A 24,832-nucleotide genomic window follows, 5' to 3' on the forward strand; every position below is an offset into this window, starting at 1 on the left:
GTTTTTCTCTCTCTTTCTCTCTCTCTCTCCCCCTCCCTCCCACTCTATCTGAACAAAAAAAGGAAAAATATCCTCGGGTGAGGATTAAAAAAAAAAAAAGAAACTGAACTTCTTTGGCTTTTTTTATGTTTCACCCATCGCTTGAATGTCACTTCCTCTCCCAGAGTCTTGGAATTGGTTCTTCTGGCTGGTTTGGACTATTGCCCAACCTGATAACGATTGACAAGAGTTGACAAGGGTCAACTCTCTGGAATGTGTGTGTGTGTGTGTAGCTGTGCACATCTTTTGTTCACTGCTACTTTGTGCCAGGTGATAAGCTAGATGTTTTATACAGATCAGCTCTACTTTTTACAACACTGTTGAGGTAAGCACTATTATCTCCATTACATACAAGAACAAACTCAGGATTCTAGAGCTCACCTGCGGCTCGGACATCACAGTTCAGAGATTCGACCCCAGGACTGCTTCCCATTGCTACTCTCTCTTTGGACTGTTCATGCTAATAGGCAGACAGAAAGAGGTGGTAATCAGCCAGCTCACTCCCAGATGCCTTTGCGTGGCACCACACTATTGTTTGTGCGCCTTATAGTTCCTTCCCGCACTAGGACAGACAGATGAAAAAAGACGGAAATCTATCCTTTCTAGCACATTTCACTTGAGCAGACCATTCTCTGTCCTCTGGTCCATGTTAAGAGATAGCTGAGAGGTTGTTAGCATCTCTGTGAGCAACAGTGGTTCCCGTTTGCTGATCATGTCTTCATCCCCTTTCCCCTGCACTGCGGCTGGCATTGGTCCCTTGGTACTGATGACTACTGGTTTTCAGCAGGTGGCCGAAATCAAAGTGTGTAAGAGAAGTTTTAAGCTTGCAAGAACTTTGTTGACCCTGCTTGCTCTCGGTCTTCCAGAGTAGGAACCTTGACTTACTCTGTGCATATCCAGTGACCTGCCCAGGCTGGGGTCCTCTTTAAGTGCCGATACAGTTGTTGAGCTAAAAGCACCGTTGCCATCATAAAAAGCAAAAGGGGGACTGACCTTCATCATACCAAAGGGCTATTATGTGTCATCTTTGTTATCCTCGTCGACACACCTGAGCTCAGAGTTTATACACTCTATGTCTGTGGTATCTGAAGCCTTTCTGGCCTAATGGCCGCCTATCTTCCAGCTTATCTTCACCTACTTTGTGGTCCCTGCCACATCGTTTTTGGTCGTACATGATTATTTGCCTGGGTTATTTGTCTTTTTGTTATTGAACTTTAAGTATTCTTTATATACTCTGGACACGAACCTGTTGTCAGATATATGATTTGCTAATCTTTTCTCCCATTTCGTGAGTTATCTTTTCACTTTCTTACCAGTAGCTTTGAAGCATAAGAGTTTTAATTTTTGATGCAATCCAATTTATTTATTTTTTATTTTGTCACTTATGTTTTTTTTTTTGTTTGTTTGTTTTTTGGTACATGCCCCTAGAGGGAACCAACCCCGGGACTCTCTGGTCTGCAGGCCAACACTCCAACCACTGAACCAAACCGGCCAGGGCTGTCGCTTATGTTTTTGATGTCATATCTAAGAGTCCTTTGTCAAATCCAGTGTCATAAAGATTTACCCTTATGTCTTCTTATAAAAGATTTATAGCTTTATCTCTTCCATATAGGTCTTTAATATATTTTGAGGTTTTTTGTTGTTGTTTTTTGGATAGGGTGTGAATTAAAGGCCCAAATTCATGCTTTTGCATGTGACTCTAACTGTCCCAGCACCATTTGTTGAAAAGACTGTTCTTTGGCCCTGGCCGGTTTGGCTCAGCGGTTAGAGCATCGGCCTGCGGTCTAGAGAGACCTGGGTTCGGTTCCCGCTAAGGGCATGTACCTCGGTTGCAGTTTGTCCCCGGCCCTGGTTGGTTGTGTGGGTGGCGACCACTCGATGTGTCCCTTTCACATCGATGTTTCTCTCTCTCTCTGTTCCTCTCTATCCCTCCCACTCTACCTGAACAAAACTGGAAAAATGTCCTCGGATGAGGATGATAAAAAAAAAAAAAAGAAAGAAAGAAAAGACTGTTCTTTGTCCATGGGATGGCCTTGGCATCCTTGTCAAAAACCAGTTGACCATAAATGTCTCAAGGCCATGATTCTAAATATGTTTTAAAAGAGGTGATCTTGCATGACCAGTGTGGCTCAGTAGAGTGAGCATCGTCCCATGGCCTGGGAGGTCCCGGTTCAATTCCCGGTCAGGGCACATGCCCAGATTGCAGGCTCCATCCCTAGTGGGGGGCGTGCAGGAGGCAGCTGATTGATGTGTTTTCCTCACATTGATGTTTCTATCTCTCTGTCTCCCTAAAATATCAATGAAAACATACATACTTTTTTAAAAGGCGGTCTTATGATTGTACATTGCAAGACCTTGATTTAAACATGGCAGACACCGTCCCCCTTCCTCTTCCACTCCATTCCCACAAATACGCAGGGCGCAGCCTCTCTGCTGCCTGCAGCCCTTCAGCCTGCTTGCCACTGTGTTCGCTTTTGTTATCTCACCTTTTTCACTTCATTTAAATATATCCAAATGTGTATATTCATATTTTTCCTAGTTGGTATTGCCTCCAATTTTTTTCGTTACATCATCTTATCTTTCCTAAGCATTTTTCTTTACTCTTTCTCTCTTTCTTTCTTTCTTTCTTTCTTTCTTTCTTTCTTTCTTTCTTTCTTTCTTTCTCTCTCTCTCTCTCTCTCCCCCTCTCTCTCTCTCTCTTTCTTTCTTTTTTGTTTCTGGCAACAAATCCTTCTATTTTCTAATAATTATGGAAGCTTCCAAAAGAAATAATAAACATTCTTTTATTATTATTATTATTATTAATCTTTACCCAAGGATATTTTTCTATTTATCTTCAGATGGAGTGAGAGGGAGAAAGAGAGAAAGGAACATTGATGTGTTTTGACTGGTTGCCTCCTGCACAATCCTGACCAGGGCCAGGGACGCACCACAACCAACGCACGTGCCCTCTACTGGAATTGAACCTGAGACCTATTGGTCCTCGGGCCAATGCTCTAACTGCTAAGCCAAACTGGCCAGGGCAATAACCATTCCTCCCCCCCTCCCTTATTGATTTTAGAGGGAGGGGAAAGAAGAAGAAGAGAGAAATAGAAACATCAATTGGCCGCCTCCTGCAAACCCCCCAAAACCTGGGCATGTGCTCTGACCGGGAATCAAACCAGCGACCTCTTGGTGCATGGGTCGATGCTCAACCACTGAGCCACACCGGCCAGGGCAATGACCATTCCTTTAAAGCGAGCTTTTATAACATGCTTTAGAACCCAGCTTCCCTCGCCAGGTGTCTGAAAAGGCTCACAGAGATTTGAGTTGTTTTGAGCTAATCAGAAAAGCGCTTGGTGTCTGCCTCTGGTGTAATTTTACGTTATGAAATCGCAGCTGAATGTAGCCTTTCAGGACATTGGACTTGGCATTCGCCGTCTATCTGAAGCTGATTCAAGTTCTGAAAATGTTTAATACAACAACACTCAAAACCATGGGGAATGTGAAAATGACAACTTAGCTTCCAGAACATCAGTCAGTTTAGGGCATAAAACCAGCACTCAAAAGTTCTGGCTTCTAGCAAATTTAAAATAGCAAGCAGAGTGGGTAAGGTTCTTACCTTCAGAAACAAGTAACACTCCCCAGGACTGTTGCTTGTGGTAGTTTCAGTTTCCACTCAGTTGCTGAACAAATATTTATTATGCACCTAATATATGCTCCCTCCCTGGGCTGGGTTTTCTAAGAAATAAAAGCATCAAGATGTAGTGCCTCTTCTTTAGAAGTTTCTAGTTTAGCTGGAGCGGTAAATGGAGTGCATTAAAAGTGAAGAGGACATGTAAACCAAGGTACTGACTTTAAGGGCAATGAAGGGGCAGATCTGTATTGATTGCTGCTTAGTTGGGATACTTTCAGAGAGGGCTAGGACTTAACCTAGCCTTTGACACAGAGCCCCGCCCTCTCATTAGCACTTCTGTACTAATGGGAGCCCAGCTGCCCTTGACTTTGCCTTCAGGCTGGTGCGGTCTCTGACGTCCACACAGGACAGCTCAGGGCTGGGTTTCGGCCCTGGTTTTTCCCTGAAACCAGCTTCTTGGTGCAGTGAACACCCTATATCACTGTCCACTGAGCACCCCCCCCCTTTTTTTTTTTATCCTCACCCGAGGACATTTTTCCATTTTTTGCTCAGGTAGAGTGGGAGGGAGAGAGAGGAACAGAGAGAGAGAGAGAAACATCGGTGTGAAAGGGACACATCGAGTGGCTGCCACCCACACAACCGACCAAGGCCGGGGACAAACTGCAACCGAGGTACGCGCCCTCAGCGGGAACCGAACCCGGGTCTCTCAGGACTGCAGGCCGACGCTCTAAGCGCTGAGCCAAACCGGCCAGGGCTGAGCCCCCTTTTTTGAAGAATAGTTTGGATTTCTCCAGGAAAAGGAAGGAGGGAAGATGTGAGGGAACAGCCTGAGTAAGGAATGATGATGAAAATGAGTATGTTTGCCCGGCAGGTGTAACTCAGTGGTTGAGCATCGACCCATGCACCCAGAGGTCGCTGGTTCGATTCCCGGTCAGGACACATGCCCAGGTTGTGGGCCCGATCCCCTGTGGGGGGGCATGCAGGAGGCGGCCAATCGATGTTCTCTCTCATCGGTGTTTCTTTCTCTCTCTCCCGCTCCCTTCCTCTCTCTCTAAAATCAAAAAAGAAAAAAATAAAAGAAAATGAGTATGTTCAATTCAGCATATAATGTGGGGACAAGTGAAGGAAAGTAAAGGGTATTTGTTGGCAAACAGTGTAAAATGCTGTTTTTCCTCCCATTCCCTTACCTTTTCCAGTATGTCCTATTTTTACTCATAAATATTACCTGAACAGCTTTCTGTTTACTAGTTTCAGACCTAATTATGTCAATCTGTGTTACATCTGTCCTATAAATGATAGTGTAGTGCTCAAAAATACCAATGTGCCCTGCCTGTTTGGCTCAGCGGTTAGAGCGTGGCCTGTGGTCCAGAGAGACCCGGGTTTGGTTCCCACTAAGGGCATGTACCTCGGTTGCAGTTTGTCCCCAGCCCCGGTTGGGGTCATGTGGGTGGCAACCATTCGATATGTCTCTCTCACATCGATATTTCTCTTCCTCCCTCTCTCCCTCCTGCTTTATCTCAAGATAAATGCAAAAATGTCCTTGGGTGAGGATAAACACACACACACACACACACACACACACACCAATGCTCATGTAAGCATTTTCCCCTAATTAATACTTTCTTGCTAATCACATAAATCAATGTTATACATTCACAGTGTATGTTGGACACATACATCTGAATACATAATTTGTGCTTTGGGAGCTACTTTATTATATTGGGAATTAATATAAGTATATTGTGAGGAACAAGTCATGTGGTTAAACATAAACTTAATGTTAATATTACTTTTTTATTGATAACATTTTTTCCCAGGTACAAACCTAATACATTTTCTCTGGGGAATAATTTAAGTAATAGAGCATTCTATTAAGAGAGAAGAAAAATCATTGATAAGTTACCCCCGGGGGTAAGTCACACTTTTAATATTTGGATGAATGAATGTTTAATTTTTAATAGTTATTATGTATATAGAGTTTTATGCTTTGCTTTTAAAAATAATTTATCAGTATATTAACACAGGACTTAAAAAAGTCTCTCTAAAATCTAAAACAGGTTTTTGGCTTAATACCCATGGGTCATTGTGACCCCCTCCCTAGCTCGTGCCCTTGTATACCATTCACAAATGTTCCCACGTTATATAGGGCCTTTTCAGCTCTTTCGATTTTTTTTTTCAATGGACAAGGAGATCACTATCAGTTTATTTCTATTCCCGTACTGGCCCCTAAATGTAGCAGTTCCTTCTATTGTGATGCTGCCTTCCCCCTGGGTTAAAGAGTCTGGGAAATCTGACTCACATGTATCCAGGAAAGGTTGAAGGCGGCTCACATGCACGATCAACATCTGGGGAGTACTTGGAGGAGGTGAGTATCGTTAATATCCACCTTGTCAGGCCTGTGGCTTTATGTCGTGATTAAGGGCCAGCACAGGAAAACTTTGACTAGAAATGAATTTGTTGTATAAAATCTGAGAATTTCAGGGCATCATACACATTTCTGCTGTCGCATTAAAATGGAACTGTTATTCTTGTCTACAGAAATACACACACAATCTTAATTCACTGTGCCACAAAGAAAGGTGTTCGGCTTTATTGAAGAATAGTTCCATCTAGAAAACTTTTATCATCATCATCACCATCACCATCACGGCTGCCCTGTATTCAGTATTTATGGTGATTGGCACCATGGTCGAAGCATTTCATGCATTATCACGCTTCAGCTACACAACAGCTGCCCAAGGAGGCGTCAGTAGTGTCCCTGTCTTACACTTGGAGAAGCAGAGTCATGTAGCTAGCAAGTGTGCAGAGTTAGGATTTGAAGCTATGCCTGTCTTTAGATCTCATGCCTTTAAAACTATCCCACACTTTAAGTAAAGCAAAACATATTAAATAAATGAGGAAGAGACAACATAAAACCGTGATGGAGCTATGCATATTGAAATTGCTTTTCAGCTGACTGAAATAAAGCTGTATGGTAGCTTGTTTCCAGTGATGGCTCCAAACATTTCCCTCTTCAATATGTGCATGTTATTCTTTCCATGAAGAGATGCGTCTCCTCCCCCTGAGTCTGGCATGTGTGTGATGGCTTCAGCAAAGATAATTCAGTGCAATTGACATCTGTGTCTTTTGAGAGTAGGCATCAAGAAGGCCTGGCATGGTTGACGGATTTTTGACAAGAGTGCCAAGGTGATTCAACAGGGAATAAATAGTCATTTTACCAAATGGTGCTGGGACAACTGGATAGCTGCTATGAAGAAGAAGTTGGAACTCTTACCTCGTGCCTTGTAGAAAACTTAACTCAAAATAAATCATAGAACTAAATGCAAGAGCTAAAGCTATAATTGTTTCATATAAAACAATTATATGAAACCCTAGGAATAAATCTTCATGGGATTGAGCTAAGGAATGGCTTCCAAATTTTGACACCAAACCCACATGTGGCAATAAAGATAAATAGATACATTAGATTACACCAAAATGGAAAACTCTGGGCCTGTAAGCAACACCACCAAGAAAGTGGACAATAACCCACAAAATGGGGGAAAATATTTGCAAATTATATGTCTGATAAAGGACTTGCATCTAGAATATTTAAAATTCACTTAAAATAAATAATAAAAAGACAAGTAATTTAATTTATAAGTGGGCAAAGGATCCAAATAGACATTCCTCCAAAGAAGGCATACAAAGGGACAAATAAGCACATGAAAACATACTCAATTTCATTAATTATTAGGGAAAAGCAAATCAAAACCACATTGAGATACCACTCCACACCAACGAGAATCACCTTAAAAAAATAAAAATAAAAATATGAAAACAAATATTGATGAGGATGTGGAAAAATTAGAACTCTAATGCTTTAAAGGTGAGAAGGTAAAATGGTACAACTGCTTTGGAAAATAGTTTGGTAGTTTCTCAAAGAGCTAAACAGAGTTACCACATGACCCAGCAATTCTACTTCTAGGTGTATATCCAAGAGAAATGAAAACATACGTCCACACAAAAATTTCGATATGAACTTTCAAAACAGCATTATTCACCACAACCAAAATGGCAAGAGCTGATGAATGGATAAACAAAATGTGGTTTATCCAACTCTGTTTGTATATTAAATACCGTTGAATTGTACATACGAAATGAGTTCATTGCATTATATTGCAATAAAACTATAAACGTGTCCTGGAGGTATCCACTTCCGCCCTCCTCGGCTCTGCATCTCGGTGTTCAGCCTGTCTCACTGGAGAGAGAGGCTATGTTGACTCAGGAGCGCCACAGGGACAGACACCCTGTCCTGGCCACCACCTGCCTGCAATTGCATGAGTTACCTCTAGCAAGACTGATAGAGGAACTGCCTAGTTGAGACCACCCCAGAATGTTAAAATATGAGTAAATGATGATTGTTTAAAGCCATCAAGTTTGGGGGTAGCTTGTTACATAGCAAAACATAATCGGAAGAAGGACTAAGTCAAAGTCCTGCTTCAACTCTGTGACCACATGTGGATACGAAAATCAAACCCCGTGGAAGGGGAAATGAAAGAAGGAAGAGCTAAGGGTGTTAGTGCAGGTTTTAATCAAGTGGCATGCCGAGCAAATCCAGGCAGGCCTGCCAACTGGTCTCTTGTGTTGACAGCAGCAGCTGACCAGACGCTTGTCTGGAGGCCACCAGCTACTTAGCAGGAGCTCTAGAGGGCTGGCAGGTCATGTTTCTGGTTAGAAGAAGTGACACCAGTAAACTCCCATCCATGTGTCCTCCCCACACCCTGAAAGGAAAATCGATGAGCTGGGACAATGTCAGAAACAGAGAAAAAGGCCAGGTGTCTGTATCTGGATCTTATGATTTATTTATTTTTTAAATCCTCACCTGAGGATATTTTTCCATGTATCTTCAGATAGAGTGGGAGGGAGACACACACACACACACACACATACCCCGATTGGTTGCCTACCCCATGACCCCGACCAGGACCAGGGACCAAACCACAACCAAAGTACGTGCCCTTGACTAGAATTGGACCCAAGACTCTTTGGTCCTTGGGCCGATGCTCAGGCCGATGCTCTGACTGCCGAGCCAGCCAGGCCAGGGCTGTGTCTGGATCTTCCAAGTAGAGAATCCCTGAGTCAGAAACTCTTGATTCACCTCATCTCCACACAGGGTCATCCTAAGGGGTCATCTTTAATGTACTCGGGTAGTGATGCACAGCAGGGAGGGCACAGAGATGAGTTTCATGTGTTCATTCAGTCAGTCCTGGAGGAGCTGTTGTGCTAGAAACAACCGTGAACCACATAGACAGGGACCCCTTGTGTCAAAAAGCTCACAGTGTGAATAGGTGATTCCCCTAAAGCTCTGAAAAGGGACGTGGCTGGGAACTAGGGGAGCCCTTGGAAGTGGCTCGTGGTCCGAATTTGTGGGATTGTAGACAACTGTTTAGAGGAAATAATGTAAGAAACTGGGAAACTTAGGAGGCTAATTTTACTCCATTTCACTCCAGAATACCTTATTTGAGGGTCCAAAAAATGAAGAAACGGTTATGTTCCTGTTTGGCATGCACACGGGCTCCTCCGCTCCTCCGCATCACCAGTGGGGCTCCCAGGTCTACCTCCGCAGGGCCTCCCATGCACTTCATTCCAGAGCCTTCCAGGGTTTGTTCATTGTTCCGTCAGTACTTTCTGAGCAGTGTGACGTCTCTCTTTTTGTGGATTTTCACACCTTTTGTCATTGCCCATTGATATGAATGTTATCTCTTCCTGTAAAACAAATCACCCCCAAACTTAGCAGTTTAAGACAACAGTGGTGTATTATTTCTCTGGGTTTTGTGGGTTGCATGGTGTTTCCTTTACTGGTTTCATCTTAGGCTTGTTTCTATGGTTACCGGAGGGTCAGCTGGGCTGGAAGGTCTGGGAGAGGCTCATTCACATGGCCGAGGATTGGTTTAGTTCTCTTTGGGGCCTCTTTACCTCCAGCAGGTGAGACTTGCTTCCTTGCATGGTGGTCTCATCAGAGCATCGCAAGGGGGTGAAGCTGGGAGTTGCAAGGACTCTGGAAGTCCCGCCTTGGAAGTCTCCATGTCACTGCCGCTGCGTGTGGTTGGTCAGTGTGATTCACCAGCCAGCCCAGGCTCAGGGAAGGGGAAGTAGACTCAGTCTGTTGGCAGAAGCAGGGAAGTTGCACTGGAAAGAGGCATGAGAGGAGTTGGTGTGGCCGTCCTTGAACACAGTCTCCTAGAGAATGTTGTCATGGTTCTGTGGCTTCTGTTGATGTATATGCAGCAGTTGTCCTTTCCATCTTCTAAGATGATGGTCATTGTTATAGTAAATATAATTCTTACTGCTCACACCAGCTCAGTTGTGACTAACCCGGGGAAAGCAGCCTAAGAGCCTCTTCCTTCCTTCCTTCCTTCCTTCCTTCCTTCCTTCCTTCCTTCCTTCCTTCCTTCCTTCCTTCCTTTCTTTCTTTCTTTCTTTCTTTCTTAGAAAGAGATATACAGAGAAACACTGATTTATTGTTCTACTTATTTACACATTCATTGATTGATTCTTGTTTGTGCCCTGACCAGAGACTAAACCCACAACCAGAGTGTATAGGGATGGCGCTCTAACCACCTGAGTTACCTGGCCGGGCTCTTGGGGCACTTCTTGTAAGCGTGGTCATCTCATCATGGGAGCCCCAACTTCATGAAATAATCACCTCCCAGAGACCCCATCTCCAAATACCATCACATAGGCCATTGGCGTTTCAGTCTGTGAATTTTGGGAAGACACAGACCTTCAGTCCACAGCAGAAGTGGAACCGTGCTCAGTAGAACCGTTGGGAAGTGGATGAATGCCTTTGGGAAAGAAATACTAGCCTTTGCAGAAAGGTAGGGCAGGGCTTGGTCAGTAAGTTGTAACTCCTTTTCAAGATGGCTAAACCAAATGTACTCAGCTAATGCTAGGGTTTCAACTTTTTTCTAATTACCAGGAGAAAATGCATCTTGTTCACATCTGAGGCAGATCCTTCTCTTAAAAATTACATTTGTGTTAGCACGTGACAGCCACGTCCGTCTGTCTGACGACTCTGCTGTGGTGCTGCACAGAATCCTCTGATGCAGGGTTTCAAATGAGCTCTTTCCCTTGTGTGTAGGTTTATTTTTCATCTCTTTCTTCCTTTCAGGCTGATGAGCCCTGAAAACACACTCCTGCAGCCCCGGGAAGAGGAGGGGGTCAAGTATGAGCGCACTTTCATGGCATCTGAGTTCCTGGATTGGCTGGTTCAGGAAGGGGAGGCCACCACGAGGAAAGAGGCAGAGCAGCTGTGCCACCGGCTTATGGAGTATGGCATCATACAGCATGGTGAGTGCATGGTCAGCTGTTGCTGTGGTAACGGGCAAACCGGAAATCTTGCGGATTACCACCATAACCATTTACTCCTCGCTCATAGGTCTCTGCTTGGGCTCAGCTTAGCTTGTCCCCAAGCTGGGGGACAAGTTCTGGTACGTGCTCCATGCCTTCTCATTTTGGGACCAAGGCTGAAGGAACTTTCATTTCTCTGGGATATAATTGTTTTTACAAATGAGAGCAGAAGCTAAAGAGGGCAGGGAGATTCTTGTAGTATCTCTAAAAACTTATATTCGATATGTTTTAACACTACTGCTCCCGTATCCAGCTGACTATAAGAAGTCACCTGGTCAAGTCTGAAGGGGAAGCAATGCCGCTCACAAAGGTGGTTGCAAGGGGAGGATGAAAACTTGCTGAACTGGGAGGAGGATTAGGGGACTGACTAGAAAACGTGAAGGGATCTAGAAGTACAAATTGATAGTTGCAAAATAGTCCTGCAACTAAATATAGTCACTGCATAGGGAATGTAGTCACTAACATTGCACTAACTGTGCATGGGACCAGGTAGGTACTAGAAATATCAGGGGGAACACTTTGTAAAGTAAATGATTGTCTAACCACTAGGACGTACGCCTGAAACTAACACAAAATAATGTGAATGTAAACATTAATGGGAGAATCAAATTTTAAATTTTTTTGCTGAAATGGTACATGCTGTACCAAGTAATGCTGAAGAAGTAATCCAAACGACCTTCATAAAAATTTCACTTTCCTTTTTTGGGCTGAATCATAATGATACACTATAACCTGTTGGTTAAAAACCATATTAGTTGTCTACTGCTGCATGAGAAATGACCCCGAAACTTAATGGAATGGTATAAAACAATAGAGCATAATATTATCTCACACATTTTCTGTGGGTCAGGAATTTGGGAGAGACTTAGCTGGGTGGTTCTGTCTTGAGGTGATCATGAGGTTGTAGTCAAGATGTCATTGGGGGCTACAGGCCACCTGAAGGTACACAGGCTGGAGGCTCTGTTCCACAGTGGCTCACTTGTATGCCTAACAGTGGTGCTGGTTGTTGGCAGGAAGCTTCAGTCCATTGATGTGTAGACTTCTTCATAAGGCTGCTTGAGGATTCTCATGGCGACTTGGCTTCCTCTAGAGGGAGTTGTCCAAGAGAGTGTAAGACAGAAGCCACAATGTCTCCTAACTGAGCCTAGGAAGTCACATGCTGTGATATCCTTAGTACCCTGTTGGTTACCAGGTCAGCCCTATTGACTGTGAACACCAGGAGGCAAGGATCACTGCAAGGAACATCTTGGAGGCTGGCTGTCTCAAGAACATAGTCTCTGGAATCCCAGCTCCACCAGTTATTAGCTACTTACCTTCTCTTATCTGTGAAATGGGTATACCTTCATAGGGTGGGGGCAGGAATATATGGGGTTAAATATAAAGTACTTGGTTCAGTGTTCTGTTCTTAATAAGTGCTCAGCAAGTTATTAACATGGCTGCAAGGAGCAGGCTTCGAACAGTGAGAAAAGGGCTAGGAACCAGAGAGGCATTTCAGCCTGTCAAGAGGAAAGGTGATATTTGAGTCATTCTTGCTGTGAACTCCCCACCTCCCACTTCCAGTAGGCCTGGGATTTTTAGTCCCAAGGCCAGAAAGATAGCAATGGAATTATAGAGACAGATGAAAGAAAATTTTGAAAATATTTGGGGCCGTGTTTTACAAACAGCAGATAGCAGCTCTTTCTTTAGTGGGCTATGAATAAATTTAGAGACCCATTCCCAGAATTAAAAAAATAATTGTAATAGATTAGACTAGACTCTTATTACTCAAAGTGTGGTCCATGGACCCAGAGTGTCACTGGGAGCTTGATAGAAACCCAGGCTCTCTAATCCTACCCAAGTCCTGCGGAGTATGTATATATGTATGTATATATATTATTTTATTACAGATGTCCCTCCTTTTTTCCCCATTGACACCCTCCTCCCCACTCCCCCGCCGTCACCACACTATTGTCTGTGTCCATTGGTTGTGCATATTTTCATATAAGTTCTTTGGTTTATCTCTTCCTTCCTCCCTCCCCCCCTTCCCTATGAGGATTGTCAGTCTGTTCCCTACTTCTATGTCTCTGGATCTATTTTGTTCTTCAGCTAATTTTGTTCATTATATTCCACAAATAAATGAGATCATGTGATACTTGTCTTTCTCTGATTGGCTTATTTCTCTTAGCATAATACTCTCCAGGTCCCTCCATGTTGTCTCAAAGGATAAGAGATCTTTCTTTCTTACATCTGCATAGTACTCCATTGTGTATATGTGTGATAACTTTTTAATTCACTCATCTACTGATGGACACTTGGGCTGTTTCCAGATCTTAGGTATTGTAAATAGTGCTGCTATGAACATAGGGGTACATATATTCTTTCTGATTGATGTTTCAAGCTTCTTAGTGTATATTCCTAGAAGTGGGATCACTGGGTCAAATAGCAGTTATACTTTTAATTTTTGAGGAAACACCATATTGTTTTCCATAGTGGCTGCACAGTCTGCATTCCCACCAGCAGTGTGCTAGAGTCCCCTGTTCTCCACACCCTCGCCTATATTTTAGCATGACCTCCAAGTGATTGGAGTGCTCATGTAATGTCCTGGATTGGATTGAACTAGAATAGAAAATATCAGAGCATATTTTATGTAGTAAGGTTAACTATTGTTTAGTAAAACTTTAATTTCAGTCAGATATACACCATATAAACATACGGACATGTTCATGTGTATATTGATTAGCAACATAAAAACTGTGTTGGGGTCAAGTATTTTGAAAGCCACTGATCTAGAGACATTGGTTAGAAAGCACTCATTGTGTTCTGAGATGTTTTCTTCAATTCGATATTGCTGCGGTCAGACTCACAACTGTTTATTTATTTATTTTATCCTCACCTGAGGACATTTTTTCACTTTTTGTTCAGATAGAGTGGGAGGGAGAGAGAGGAACACAGAGAGAGAAACATCGACGTGAAAGGGACACATCGAGTGGCTGCCACCCGCACAACCAACCAGGGCCGGGGACAAACTGCAACCGAGGTACATGCCCTTAACAGGAATTGAACCCAGGACTCTCTGGACCGCAGGCCAACGCTCTAACTGCTGAGCCAAACCGGCCAGGGACACAACTGTTTATTAATGGCCTAACATGTCTACTGCTGGGCTAAGTTCACTGAGGGTGGAAGGTGGATAGAAAAGTATAGTGCCAATGTGGTACCTGGCCTTAAATAGCTTATAGTCTTGTGGGACAATACGATGTATATAGAAGCGATGAGAGAGCAGTAAAAGATGTACTGTATATTTCATTCATTCGTTCATTCATTCATTCACTCACTCACTCATTCATTACTGTGTTCCAGGCACTGTTCTAATGATTTATATACATATCTACTTATTTAAGCCTCTTCAATTCTTTGAGGCAGATATTTTTTCTGTTGTCGTTAAATTTATTTTTTTGTGGCAAGAACACCTAACCTGAGACCAATCCTCTTAATCAGTTTTTAAGTGTACAACATAGTATTGTTAACAATAGGGCAGGTATTCTTATTATCTTTGTTTTACAGATAAGGAAACAAAGAATCAATAGGTTAAATAACTTGTCTGAGGCCACTCGGGTAGGAATGTCCAAATGGACATCTCCATTAATAAGTGTGAACTTAGAGCTGGTCGGGGTGATGGGAGCTTTCCACATGGGAAAATGGTGCATTTGGGTTAGAGTTAGTGCTGTCATCTTGGCTCCAGAGAGAAAACTTGTTGACACCAAATCCTGGGAGAAAACCAACCTCTTCTACTACAACTGACTGACTGACGCTGCACATCTTGACCTCGGAGAGAAGACAGAGGATGCCGCGAATTGTTTCCAAGTGATTTCCGAAGACTGAGTAATTGTACTTCAATACAGTACAATTTTGTAATGCTATAAACATAAGTGCCATAAAATCGTGATGGAAAGGATAAAATCAGGCATTATTGGTAGCAGCTCTTAACCCCAGAAGTTTGCTTTCCATGGCTTTAGGGGAATTGACTGTTCTCTCCATAGAGAAGCCAGGGTTTCTAAGCAAGTTCAGTTCCCAGCACAGCAGTTCATTGCTAGACACAGGTTCTAACTGTGGTTATGAAAATGCGGCCACCACTTATGTGTATGTTAGAGCTAGTGATGAATATGATGTAGTATCTTAAGCTAAGTTCTGAACTGTCCAGCTAATAATTAATTTCACAGGTTAAACATTAAAGAAAGTCATCCTTTAGTTGAGTAGGTTTCTGGGTAAAAGTGGTTCCTTTTTTTTTTTTTTTATTTATTTTTTATCCTCACCCGAGGACATTTTTCCACTTTTTGTACAGATAGAGTGGGAGGGAGAGAGAGAGAGAGAAACATCGATGTGAAAGGGACACATCGAGTGGCTGCCACCCGCACGACCAACCAGGGCCGGGGACAAACTGCAACCGAGGTACGCGCCCTTAGCGGGAACCGAACCCGGGTCTCTCCGGACCGCAGGCCGACGCTCTAACCGCTGAGCCAAATCGGCCAGGGCTAAAAGTGGTTCCTTAGATTGAAACAGGTAGATGTAAAAATCAGGTCCTAACTAGCTTCATTTATGAATAGTGAATGATGCTCTATAATTAAGACAGAACCAGCTGGTGTGGCTCAGTGGTTGAGCATCGACCCATGCACCAAGAGGTCGCTGGTTCAATTCCCAGTCAGGGCACATGCCCAGGTTGTGGGCCCAGTCCCCAGTGGGGGGCATGCAAGAGGCGGCCAATCAATGTTCTCTCTCATCAATGTTTCTATCTCTCTCTCCCTCTCCCTTCCCCTCTCTCTAAAATCAATAAAGAAAAAGACAGAACTAGTTAGATTAGAAATTAACTTGCATGCATATGTATGTGTCTATCAATATATATTAATGTATGTATATATGTACATATTTATGCAAATGTATGTCTGTTGGCCATGTATGTACATATTTATCTAGCTGTTTCATTCATTGAGGTTTACCTTGTACCAGTCACTAGATTAAATACTTTATAGATTTTAATATATTATATATTTCATATGTATATGCTGCATATATATGACATATGTATAACCTTATTAAATCCTCACAGCAATTCTATGACATTAGTATTATTATCACTATAGTTTAACAGCGAATACCTCTGAGGCTCAAAAGCCTTCAAGATATTTACCCAAGGTTGCATAGCTAACCCGTACCTACCAGTCCTTGTGCCTTGGAAAGTTTTCTTTGGCCCAGAATGTGTGTAATCAGGTGTGGCTGCCTGAGACAATGGAACGGACCTGAGGGAGACAGACAGGATTTAGGTCCCAGCTCTTTCCCCAGCTGAGTGGCCATGTCAACATGTCAACTCCTCCATTCTTCAGGTTATTACGTTTATGAAATTAGAGTCACACTGTATACCTCTGAGAATTTTTTTGTTTTGTTGTGGTTTGGCTTTGGAGATCCTACCGCCACCCATGTGTACTAGAAGGACTCGACGTGTAGTTGGACTCATGGCTGAGATTTATGGCAGTTAAAGGACACAGAGAAGGATCCCCAAGGGAAAAAGACATATCAGGTGTTTTCTGGAGAACTCAGGCTCAGGCTTCCGTCCCAGGGCCACACAGACCTTGCTCCTTCCTTCAGAAGGAGAGCACATGTTCTTCGTAAATCCGGTGTGTGCACAAGGAAGCTGGGCAGGCTGCTGTGGCAGAACTCAGTGCCCCAGGTGGGCAAACCTGCCTCACCTCTTAGTAGCTTAGGGACCCTTCAGGAAGCCAAGTTCCCAGATGGGCTAGCCCCACAAACAGGCCCTTCCGTGTCAGGGCAGCTATGGTAACTCCTTCCTACGTAGAGCTGCTGTGAGAATTAAGGATAGTGGTTGGCAAAGCTTTTAGCCAGCGTCTACCTCGTAGCCCTCCAATGCGCGCTATTGCATGTGATCTGATCAACTCTGAATAACAGTTAAAATTTACAGTTTCTTATCCACCAGCCACTGCTCTAATCACTCCTCATTTATCCCACTCTATAACTCTATGAGTTGGATATCCTAATTATTCTCATTTTTTAAGACAAGGATAAGTAAGTTGCTGAAGACAAGAGTTGGTAAGTGGTAGATTCAGGATTCAAATCAAAGCAATCTGGCTCTTGGTCACTAAAGCGGATTGGGTGCTGATTATAACCTGGACTAACCAGGAAAAGAATTCTCAAGCTTTATTGCATCAGCTCACAGCATGGCAGATACGGCACCTCTAAAATTGTTAGCCCGTGAAACATACAGGATTCTTTCTGCAAGCAGTCATCGCTAGGTACCCTGAGATTTTTGTGTAACTGCTGCAAATGTGATGAACGCATTTCTGTGTTGACATAAACTACCTCCCTCTGCAGCTATCTTCTCCTTAAATGGAGGGAGGTACAAACCAGATAATCACGTGGGTAAATTGCTCACAGCTGCAGCAACTGACCCTGACTAATCAGGCTACTGCTGCTGTGTCCAGGCGTATAATTTCCTCTTTCAAAGATTTAGTCAGAACACTTCCACGATTTCAAAACTTCATCAAGCCATCTTTCCTTGTCTTTTGTTTTAAAAAATATATTTATATAACATGTTGCAATACAGAAAGCGGTTTCACACATTGTCTTCTTAGTCCTCCCAGCTGCTGGAGGGTGGTGGTACCGATCCCATTCTCCCTCGGGAGACCGGCACTGAGACATTCGCTCAGGTTGCCATGAAGAAAGAACTTGGGGACTGTAAAGGGAGCGAGATGCCCGATCCCGACAGGAATTACCCCTCTTTCCAGAATGAAGATCACTGACGGAGTTCAGCCTAAGCCTAGAATAGCCTAGCCAAAGAAAGGGAGAGAGGGAAGGAAGGATGAGAGGAAGGAATGAAAAATGCTCTGATGATTGAGGCCAAAGTCGAAGTTGCAGCTTGCCCAAGACCACGTGGTGTTACAAAAAAATTTATTCTGACACTTGTTAAAACAGCAAGGAAAGCTTTATGCAAGACTGTTGCAGTGGGAGTACACAGTAAGAGAGGGAAGTGGGGCTCCACTCCAAATACAACAAGAGCAAGTGGGGATGCGTAGCCGTGGAACAGGGTGCGAGGGTGGGCGGACGAACACGTCTTAATAGGAGACATCAAGGGTAGGGGGATTCTTGCTAACCCAACGTAAGAGAATTCTTGCTAAAAGCAAGGCAAGGACTTACACATCAAAGACAGAGGATGAGGAACCTGATCAAGTATCAAGAGTGCTCAGATATCCATGTTGGGGAGATTCTCACTATACTGACTTAGCAGACTTCTTTGCCAGGACTGGACCTACAGGGTCCAGGTGCCAGGAACTGGTAACTAAGGGGCAATCATTGTGGCCACCTATAGCCAGACAAATCAGCTCTAGCTATTTTCTGCTTATAGAGTCACTATCTCCAGATGTTAAACTCTGGAGAGTGACTCTGATTGGCTGAGCTTGGGTGGGTAGGCTTTGTTCTGCCCCCAAAAAACATATTTTTGGAGGAAGTTCTGTTACAACAGAGAAATGAGTGCTTAGCAGGCTAAAACAACAGACAGATAAGAGGTTTTTGTTTTACTGCTGTTCATTTAATCCTCCCCCCAAATTAATGCACTTGGTATTGTTATCTCTGTTTTAGATGAGAGTGTTGAGGCGTTTGCAAGTAGCAAAATCATTCCTAACTCCTAAATGTTAAACTCTGAGGAGGAACAAATAAAGACTGGGTAAAATATATTCTCTTAATCTACGTTTAATGATGTTTTAAGCATACTCTTATGTCAGCAGCCATAATCTAATCTAATTTTCTTACTTTCTCAATTTAGAATTTTGGGGAATGTTCCCACTGTGCCCTCTGATATATTTTGCTTGTTTTACTTGTTATTGTAGCTGAATCCAAAGCAGGAAGGAAAATGGACGCAGCCAGAAGGCTGTTGCAAGGTAAACATAAGGGAACGAGGTAGCTCGGTGAAGTCCAGGGCTCATATGTTGGCACACGGTATGTGTTGATTTTGGTTAAAATAAAACAGGTCTGTAGCTGCACCAAGCCTTAACTTTTAGAAAGTGTGCAGGGAATGAGAGATGCCTTAAATGATGTAATCTTCCAAAAGAAAGAAGTGGCATGCACAGAGAACAAGGTCTTTTGTGACCAAGGTCCTAACTGTGACAATTTCTCTTCTTACTTGACATCAGTGTAACTCTTTTCACATGTGCAGAAACAACTTCTGCCTGTACAGACCATGTGTGGCTGTGAGGCCTGCACTCCCACTGACTCTTGTCTCTCTCCTGACAGCTTGTCGCTCAGTGTCCCCTGTAGGATGTCATCCTCAGTTTACCCAAACGCCGTTTTATACTAGTGTGAGGAAGTCTTTTTAATCCTCACCCAAGGATGTTTTTCCATTTATCTTCAGATAGAGTGGAAGGGAGAGAGACAGAGAGAGAGAGACATTGTTGTAAAAGAGACACATCGATTGGTTGCCTCTCCTACAACCAGGGACCGAACTGCAACCGAGATACATGCCCTTGACCAGAATCGATCCTGCGACTCTTTAGTCTACGAGCTGACACTCTAACTCAGCGGTTCTCAACCTGTGGGTCACGACCCCTTTGGGGGTCGAACGACCCTTTCACATGGGTCACCTAAGACATAACAGTAGCAAAATTACAGTTATGAAGTAGCAAGGAAAATAATTTTGTGGTTAGGGGGTCACCACAACATGAGGAACTGTATTAAAAGGTTGCGGCATTAGGAAGGTTGAGAACCACTGCTCTAGACTGATCCTATTTTTTTTTAATTTTTTATTTATTAATTTGTTTTTGTTACAGTTGTTTTTCATTTTTTTCCATTAACACCCTTCTCTCCTTCCCCCCCCACCCCATCCCCAGCTTTGTTGTCCATGTCCATTGGTCATGCATACATGCATGTAAGTTCTGTGGTTTATCTCTTCCCCCACAAATCCCCCTCCTCTGAGGCTTGTCAGTCTGTACCCCACCTCCATGTCTCTGGGTTAATTTTGTTCAGCAGTTTGCTTAGTTCATTATATTCCACAAATAAGTGAGATCATGTGATATTTGTCTTTCTCTGCTTGGCTTGTTTCGCTTAGCATAATACTCTCCAGGTCCTTCCAGGCCATCTCAAAGGATAAGAGATCGTTCCTTCCTACAGCTGCACAGTGTTCCACTGTGTACATGTACTACAGCTTTTTTTTTTTTATCCTTACCCGAGGACATTTTTCCATTTTTTTGTTCAGGTAGAGTGGGAGGGGGAGAGAGAGAGAGAGAGAGAGAGAGAGAGAGAGAGAGAGAGAAACATCAACGTGAAAGGGACACATCGAGTGGTTGCCACCCACACAACCCAGCCAGGACCGGGGACAAACTGCAACCAAGGTACATGCCCTTAGCGGGAACCGAACCCAGGTCTCTCTGGACCGCAGGCTGATGCTCTAACCGCTGAGCCAAATTGACCAGGGCTACCACAGCTTTTTAATCCACTCATCTACTGATGGACACTTGGGTTGTTTCCAGATCTTAGCTATTGTAAATAGTGCTGCTATGAACATAGGGGTACATATATTCTTTCTGATTGGTGTTTTAGGTTTCTTAGGGTATATTCCTAGAAGTGGGATCACTGGGTCAAATGGCAGTTCAATTGTTAACTTTTTGAGGCAACACCATAGTGTTTTCCATAGTGGCTGCACCAGTCTGCATTCCCACCAGCAGTGGACTAGAGTCCCCTTTTCTCCACACCCTCGCCAACACTTGTTTGATGATTAGTTGATGGCGGCCATTCTGACAGGTGTGAGGTGATACTTCATAGTTGTTTTAATTTTCATCTCTCTGATGATCAGTGATGTTGAGCATTTCTTCATATGTCTCTTGGCCATTTGTATGTCCTGTTTGGAGAGGTGTCTACTTTCTCTACCCATTTTTTAATTGGGTTCTTTGTCTTCCGTTTGTTGAGTAATATGAGCACTCTATATATTTTGGAAATTAACCCCTTATCTGATGCATCATTGGCGATTATGATCTCCCATATAGTGGGATCCCTTTCCGTTTTGATGACTGTTTCTTTTGCTGTGCAGAAGCTTTTTAGTTTGATGTAGTCCCATGTGTTCATTTTTTCCTTTGTTTCTGTTGTCTTAGGTGTTGTATCAGTGAAAATTCTGCTGCGTATGATGTCTGAGATTTTGTTGCCTACATTTTCTTCTAGAATTTTTATGGATTCATGAGTTACATTTAAGTCTTTTATCCATTTTGAGTTTATTCTCAGGTATGGTGTAAGTTGGTGTTCTAGACTGATCCTATTTCAATAGAAATAAGATGCAACTCATCTTTGTAACTTTACATTTTGTAGTAGCTGTAGCAAAAATGAGTAGAAACAGGTGAAATTCCTCTGAATAATCACTATCTCTAAAATATCATTTCAGAGTGTATGCAATATGAAAAATACCAATTGGCTAGTGTACATTCCTTTCTTCATGCTTAATCTTCAAAACTCAGTGTGTATTTTACACTTCACATCACGTCTCAGTTTGCATTTGCCACATGTCAAGTGCTTGGCATATACATGTGGCCAGGGGCTGGCATCTTGGAGAGCACAGATCTAGACCTTGTTGAAACCAGAGCAGGAAAAGGTGGGATCCTGGTGAGGGTGTACAGTACAGTCCTCACTTAACATCATCAATAGGTTCTGCAACTTTAAGTGGAACTACAACGCAACCAACTCTACCACGGGCTAATCGATACAAAAAGCAGTTAAGTTCAGCTGTGGCCGGCGTGGCTCAGTTGGTTGAAGCATAGTCCTCTGCACTGAAAGGTGGTGGGTTCAGTTCCCAGAACACACCCAGGTTGTGAGTCTGATCCCTGGTTGGGGAGTGTGCAGGAGGCATCGAATAGATGTTTCTCTCTCTCTCCCCCTTTTTCTTTCTCTCTCCCCCTTCACTCTCTCTTAAAATCAATAACAAAAACATATATCAAGAGAAACCTTTATTTAAAAAAAAAATTAAGTTCCTACAGTATCTCATTATTGTTATAATGAACCGACGTTATTTGCGAACCTGCTGCATTTCATTGTTTAGTCCATTATCTCAGAGATCTCTGTTCCCCTGTGGCCAAGATTCCCGAAAGTTTGCGTCAAGCAAGCACCTTGTTATCACATTTTGCGGTGTCCGTTTGGGCATCCCAGAAAAGCTGGGTGCTGGCCACACAGGTGTCTGGGATGGTGACAGTTCTCCCTGCCCCAGTGGCTTCAGAGTCACATCTTCTTTCTCCACTGATATTTCTTTTGACTTCTGAAATATTTTCACAAGTCAGAAACAGCTGACTGCCATCACTGGCCACTCTCCTTTTACTCGGAACGGAGTGACCCAGTGCAAGGCCCAAAATGCAGGGGCACTTTCATACATTTCTGGTCCTCACCTTGGGAGCCTTTCGGTTTTTGCTGGCAGCAGATGGATGTTGTTAATGGTGCCTTGGCATGATGGTGACCCTGTCTCCCCAAGAGCTGTGGGTCCCCGTATGTTGATTAATTTTAGCTCTTTCCATAGAAGAAGTTACTGTAATGTCTTCTCCACAGGTGGAAAATTGAGGCCCAGTGACTGCCCGTCACCAGTGGAAGTCAGAGCCGAGTCGCTGGAAGGCATATTCAGCCCGCACCACTTTCTAATCATTCTTGGCCTCTGAGTCAAGCGTGGTTTTGTAACAAGGTGTGGGCTGCAAATGGATAGAAAGCATTCGTCTTTTAAGCCTTTGATTTCCTATCTGCAGGCCTGGGTTCGGAACAGTATGAGGGTTGAGTTTTGCCACAAGTAACAGAAAACCTAGTAATGACAGGGTCCCCTGCCGGCTGCAGCAAGCTGCCCCAGGTGGGGAGACTGGGCTGAGGATGAGGTGGACACAGTCCGTCCTTCCCTCTGCTCTGCTGCTCCTAGTGGACGCAGGGACCTGAGTGCCCGGTAGCTGTGCTTGGGGCAGGGTGAAGATGGAATGACAAAGAGGTAAAGGGTAAAGGGCGTCACCTAGCAGACTTTGCTTTGAATTTAGGAAGGGTTGCCTCCCACCCCCATCTGCTGGGCCAGAGCTGCCTCAGGGCCGTCCCTCGGGCCACAGTGAGTCAGATACTGTTCGCAGGCACGCTGCTGCCCCGAATAAATTATAAAGGAGGGGGAAAGGGAGACCGGTCTGGACGCGCGGTTGCCTGGTTGGCCACAAGGACAAGTATCTTTTTTTATTAGATAACTTAGTGACCTTCCCTAAGAAACACGAGCTTCCAAGGAACAGTTTTCTTCCCGTGTGCACACGCTGAGTTCCTTGTACCTCTGGCTACATTTAAAATAGGCAGGTGTACCAAGGTGAAGGTCTTAGTCTCGACCACAGTTCTGTCAACATTGGGGGTGCTGGGCGAAGGGTCTGTGGGAACTGTCTGTCTATCTTTGCAGCTTTCCTTGAAATCTAAAAGTATTCCAAAATAGAAAACTTATTGAAAAAAAAAAGTAGGTTTTTTTCCCTATAAATTCTATTTTCCTTTTTGGTTTAAGAGAATGTGAGTACACATATAAATAACATAGAAAATATATGAAGGCCTTGGATGGTTTGGCTCAGCGGTTAGAGCATCAGCCCGCGGTCCACAGAGACCCAGGTTCAGTTCCCACCAAGGGCACGTACCTCAGTTGCAGTTTGTCCCCGGCCCTGGTTGGGTCGTGTGGGAGGCAGCCACTCGATGTGTCCCTTTCACGTTGATGTTTCTCTCTCTCTCTCTCTCACTTCCTGTCTCTCCCTCCCACTCTATCTCTCTGTCTGAACAAAAATGGAAAAATGTCCTCGGGTGAAGATAAAAAAAAAAAAAAGAAAATATATGAAGACAATTTTGAAAGAAAAAACACTAAATCTCACCACCGCAGATATCTTCCTTTTCTGAATGTCTGCTTTTTCCTCCTTTGAGGATCTCTACACCTAATGAAGGAACAGCTGATGAATGACTGTGCAGAAAAGCAGGTTAATGTGGTAACCTTCCTGGGAACACTAAGAAAAATGCCAGCCAGGAAAGAGCCTTTGGTGGCTTTCACACCCAGGGGTTCCTGGGTAGCCTTTTACTCCAATATCCCCAGCGTCACCGGGGATGCCTCTCTCTGAGTTGTGGGCCCTGCTGAATTTATCTGGTTTAGGTAGGATGCCCCCCCACCCCCCCCCTGCCCCAGATCACCTGGAGTTGCTTCCAGACCCTTCCCCCACAGATGTGAAATCTGTAAAGGCTTGTGCCCTGGGAAGGCATCCTTTGGGCAAGGACACCCTGGGCCCTTGATGGAAAGCCCACATATGGCTAACCTTAACTGAGTGTCTCCGGGACCAGAAGTTCTTAGGGTCTTTTACCTATGTCGTTTCCTTGTTCCTTCATTCACTTTGCAATGACTACAGTTAGGTAACTCGGTACAGAGTGAAGCCGGCGATCCTCCAGGGCCATCTGAGGCCAGAGTGCTGTTTGCTGTGTTAACGCTCTGTCCTTGTAATAAGCAATTCCAAAGTAATAAACATTTCGCCCTGGTGAAGAATTATGTAGAAAACATGCCCGGCCAAATGGCCTACTGTAAGGTAGAGATAGGAATAAATGAAGGAAAAGCAGACTCCGTTTTCTTCGGTTTGTAAGCTCAGCGGCCTCCGCATTTGGCATTATTACATCTTTGGATGGGAGACGGTCTAGCAAAGAAATTAGGGGGTGGGATTCTGGAGTTAATTTGTCAGTATTTCTGTCTTGGATCTTCCAATTAATGACTTTGGGACCATGGGCAAGTTTCCCTTGTGTAATCCGGAG

The 24,832-nt window shown here is 43.7% G+C and overlaps 1 protein-coding gene across 1 annotated transcript in view; it reads left to right on the forward strand.

The window, feature by feature from the left end:
* The window catches only part of DEPTOR (DEP domain containing MTOR interacting protein), a 130,420-nt gene that overhangs the window by 54,396 nt on the left and 51,192 nt on the right, over positions 1 to 24,832 (forward strand). Inside the window, exon 4 of the mRNA XM_036264216.1 lies at positions 10,809 to 10,987. Within this exon, the coding sequence (XP_036120109.1) occupies positions 10,809 to 10,987 (179 nt within the window). The remainder of the gene's footprint in view (positions 1 to 10,808; positions 10,988 to 24,832) is intronic.

Source organism: Molossus molossus, unplaced genomic scaffold (assembly GCF_014108415.1).
Source record: "Molossus molossus isolate mMolMol1 unplaced genomic scaffold, mMolMol1.p scaffold_m16_p_16, whole genome shotgun sequence".
Taxonomy (NCBI): domain Eukaryota; kingdom Metazoa; phylum Chordata; class Mammalia; order Chiroptera; family Molossidae; genus Molossus; species Molossus molossus.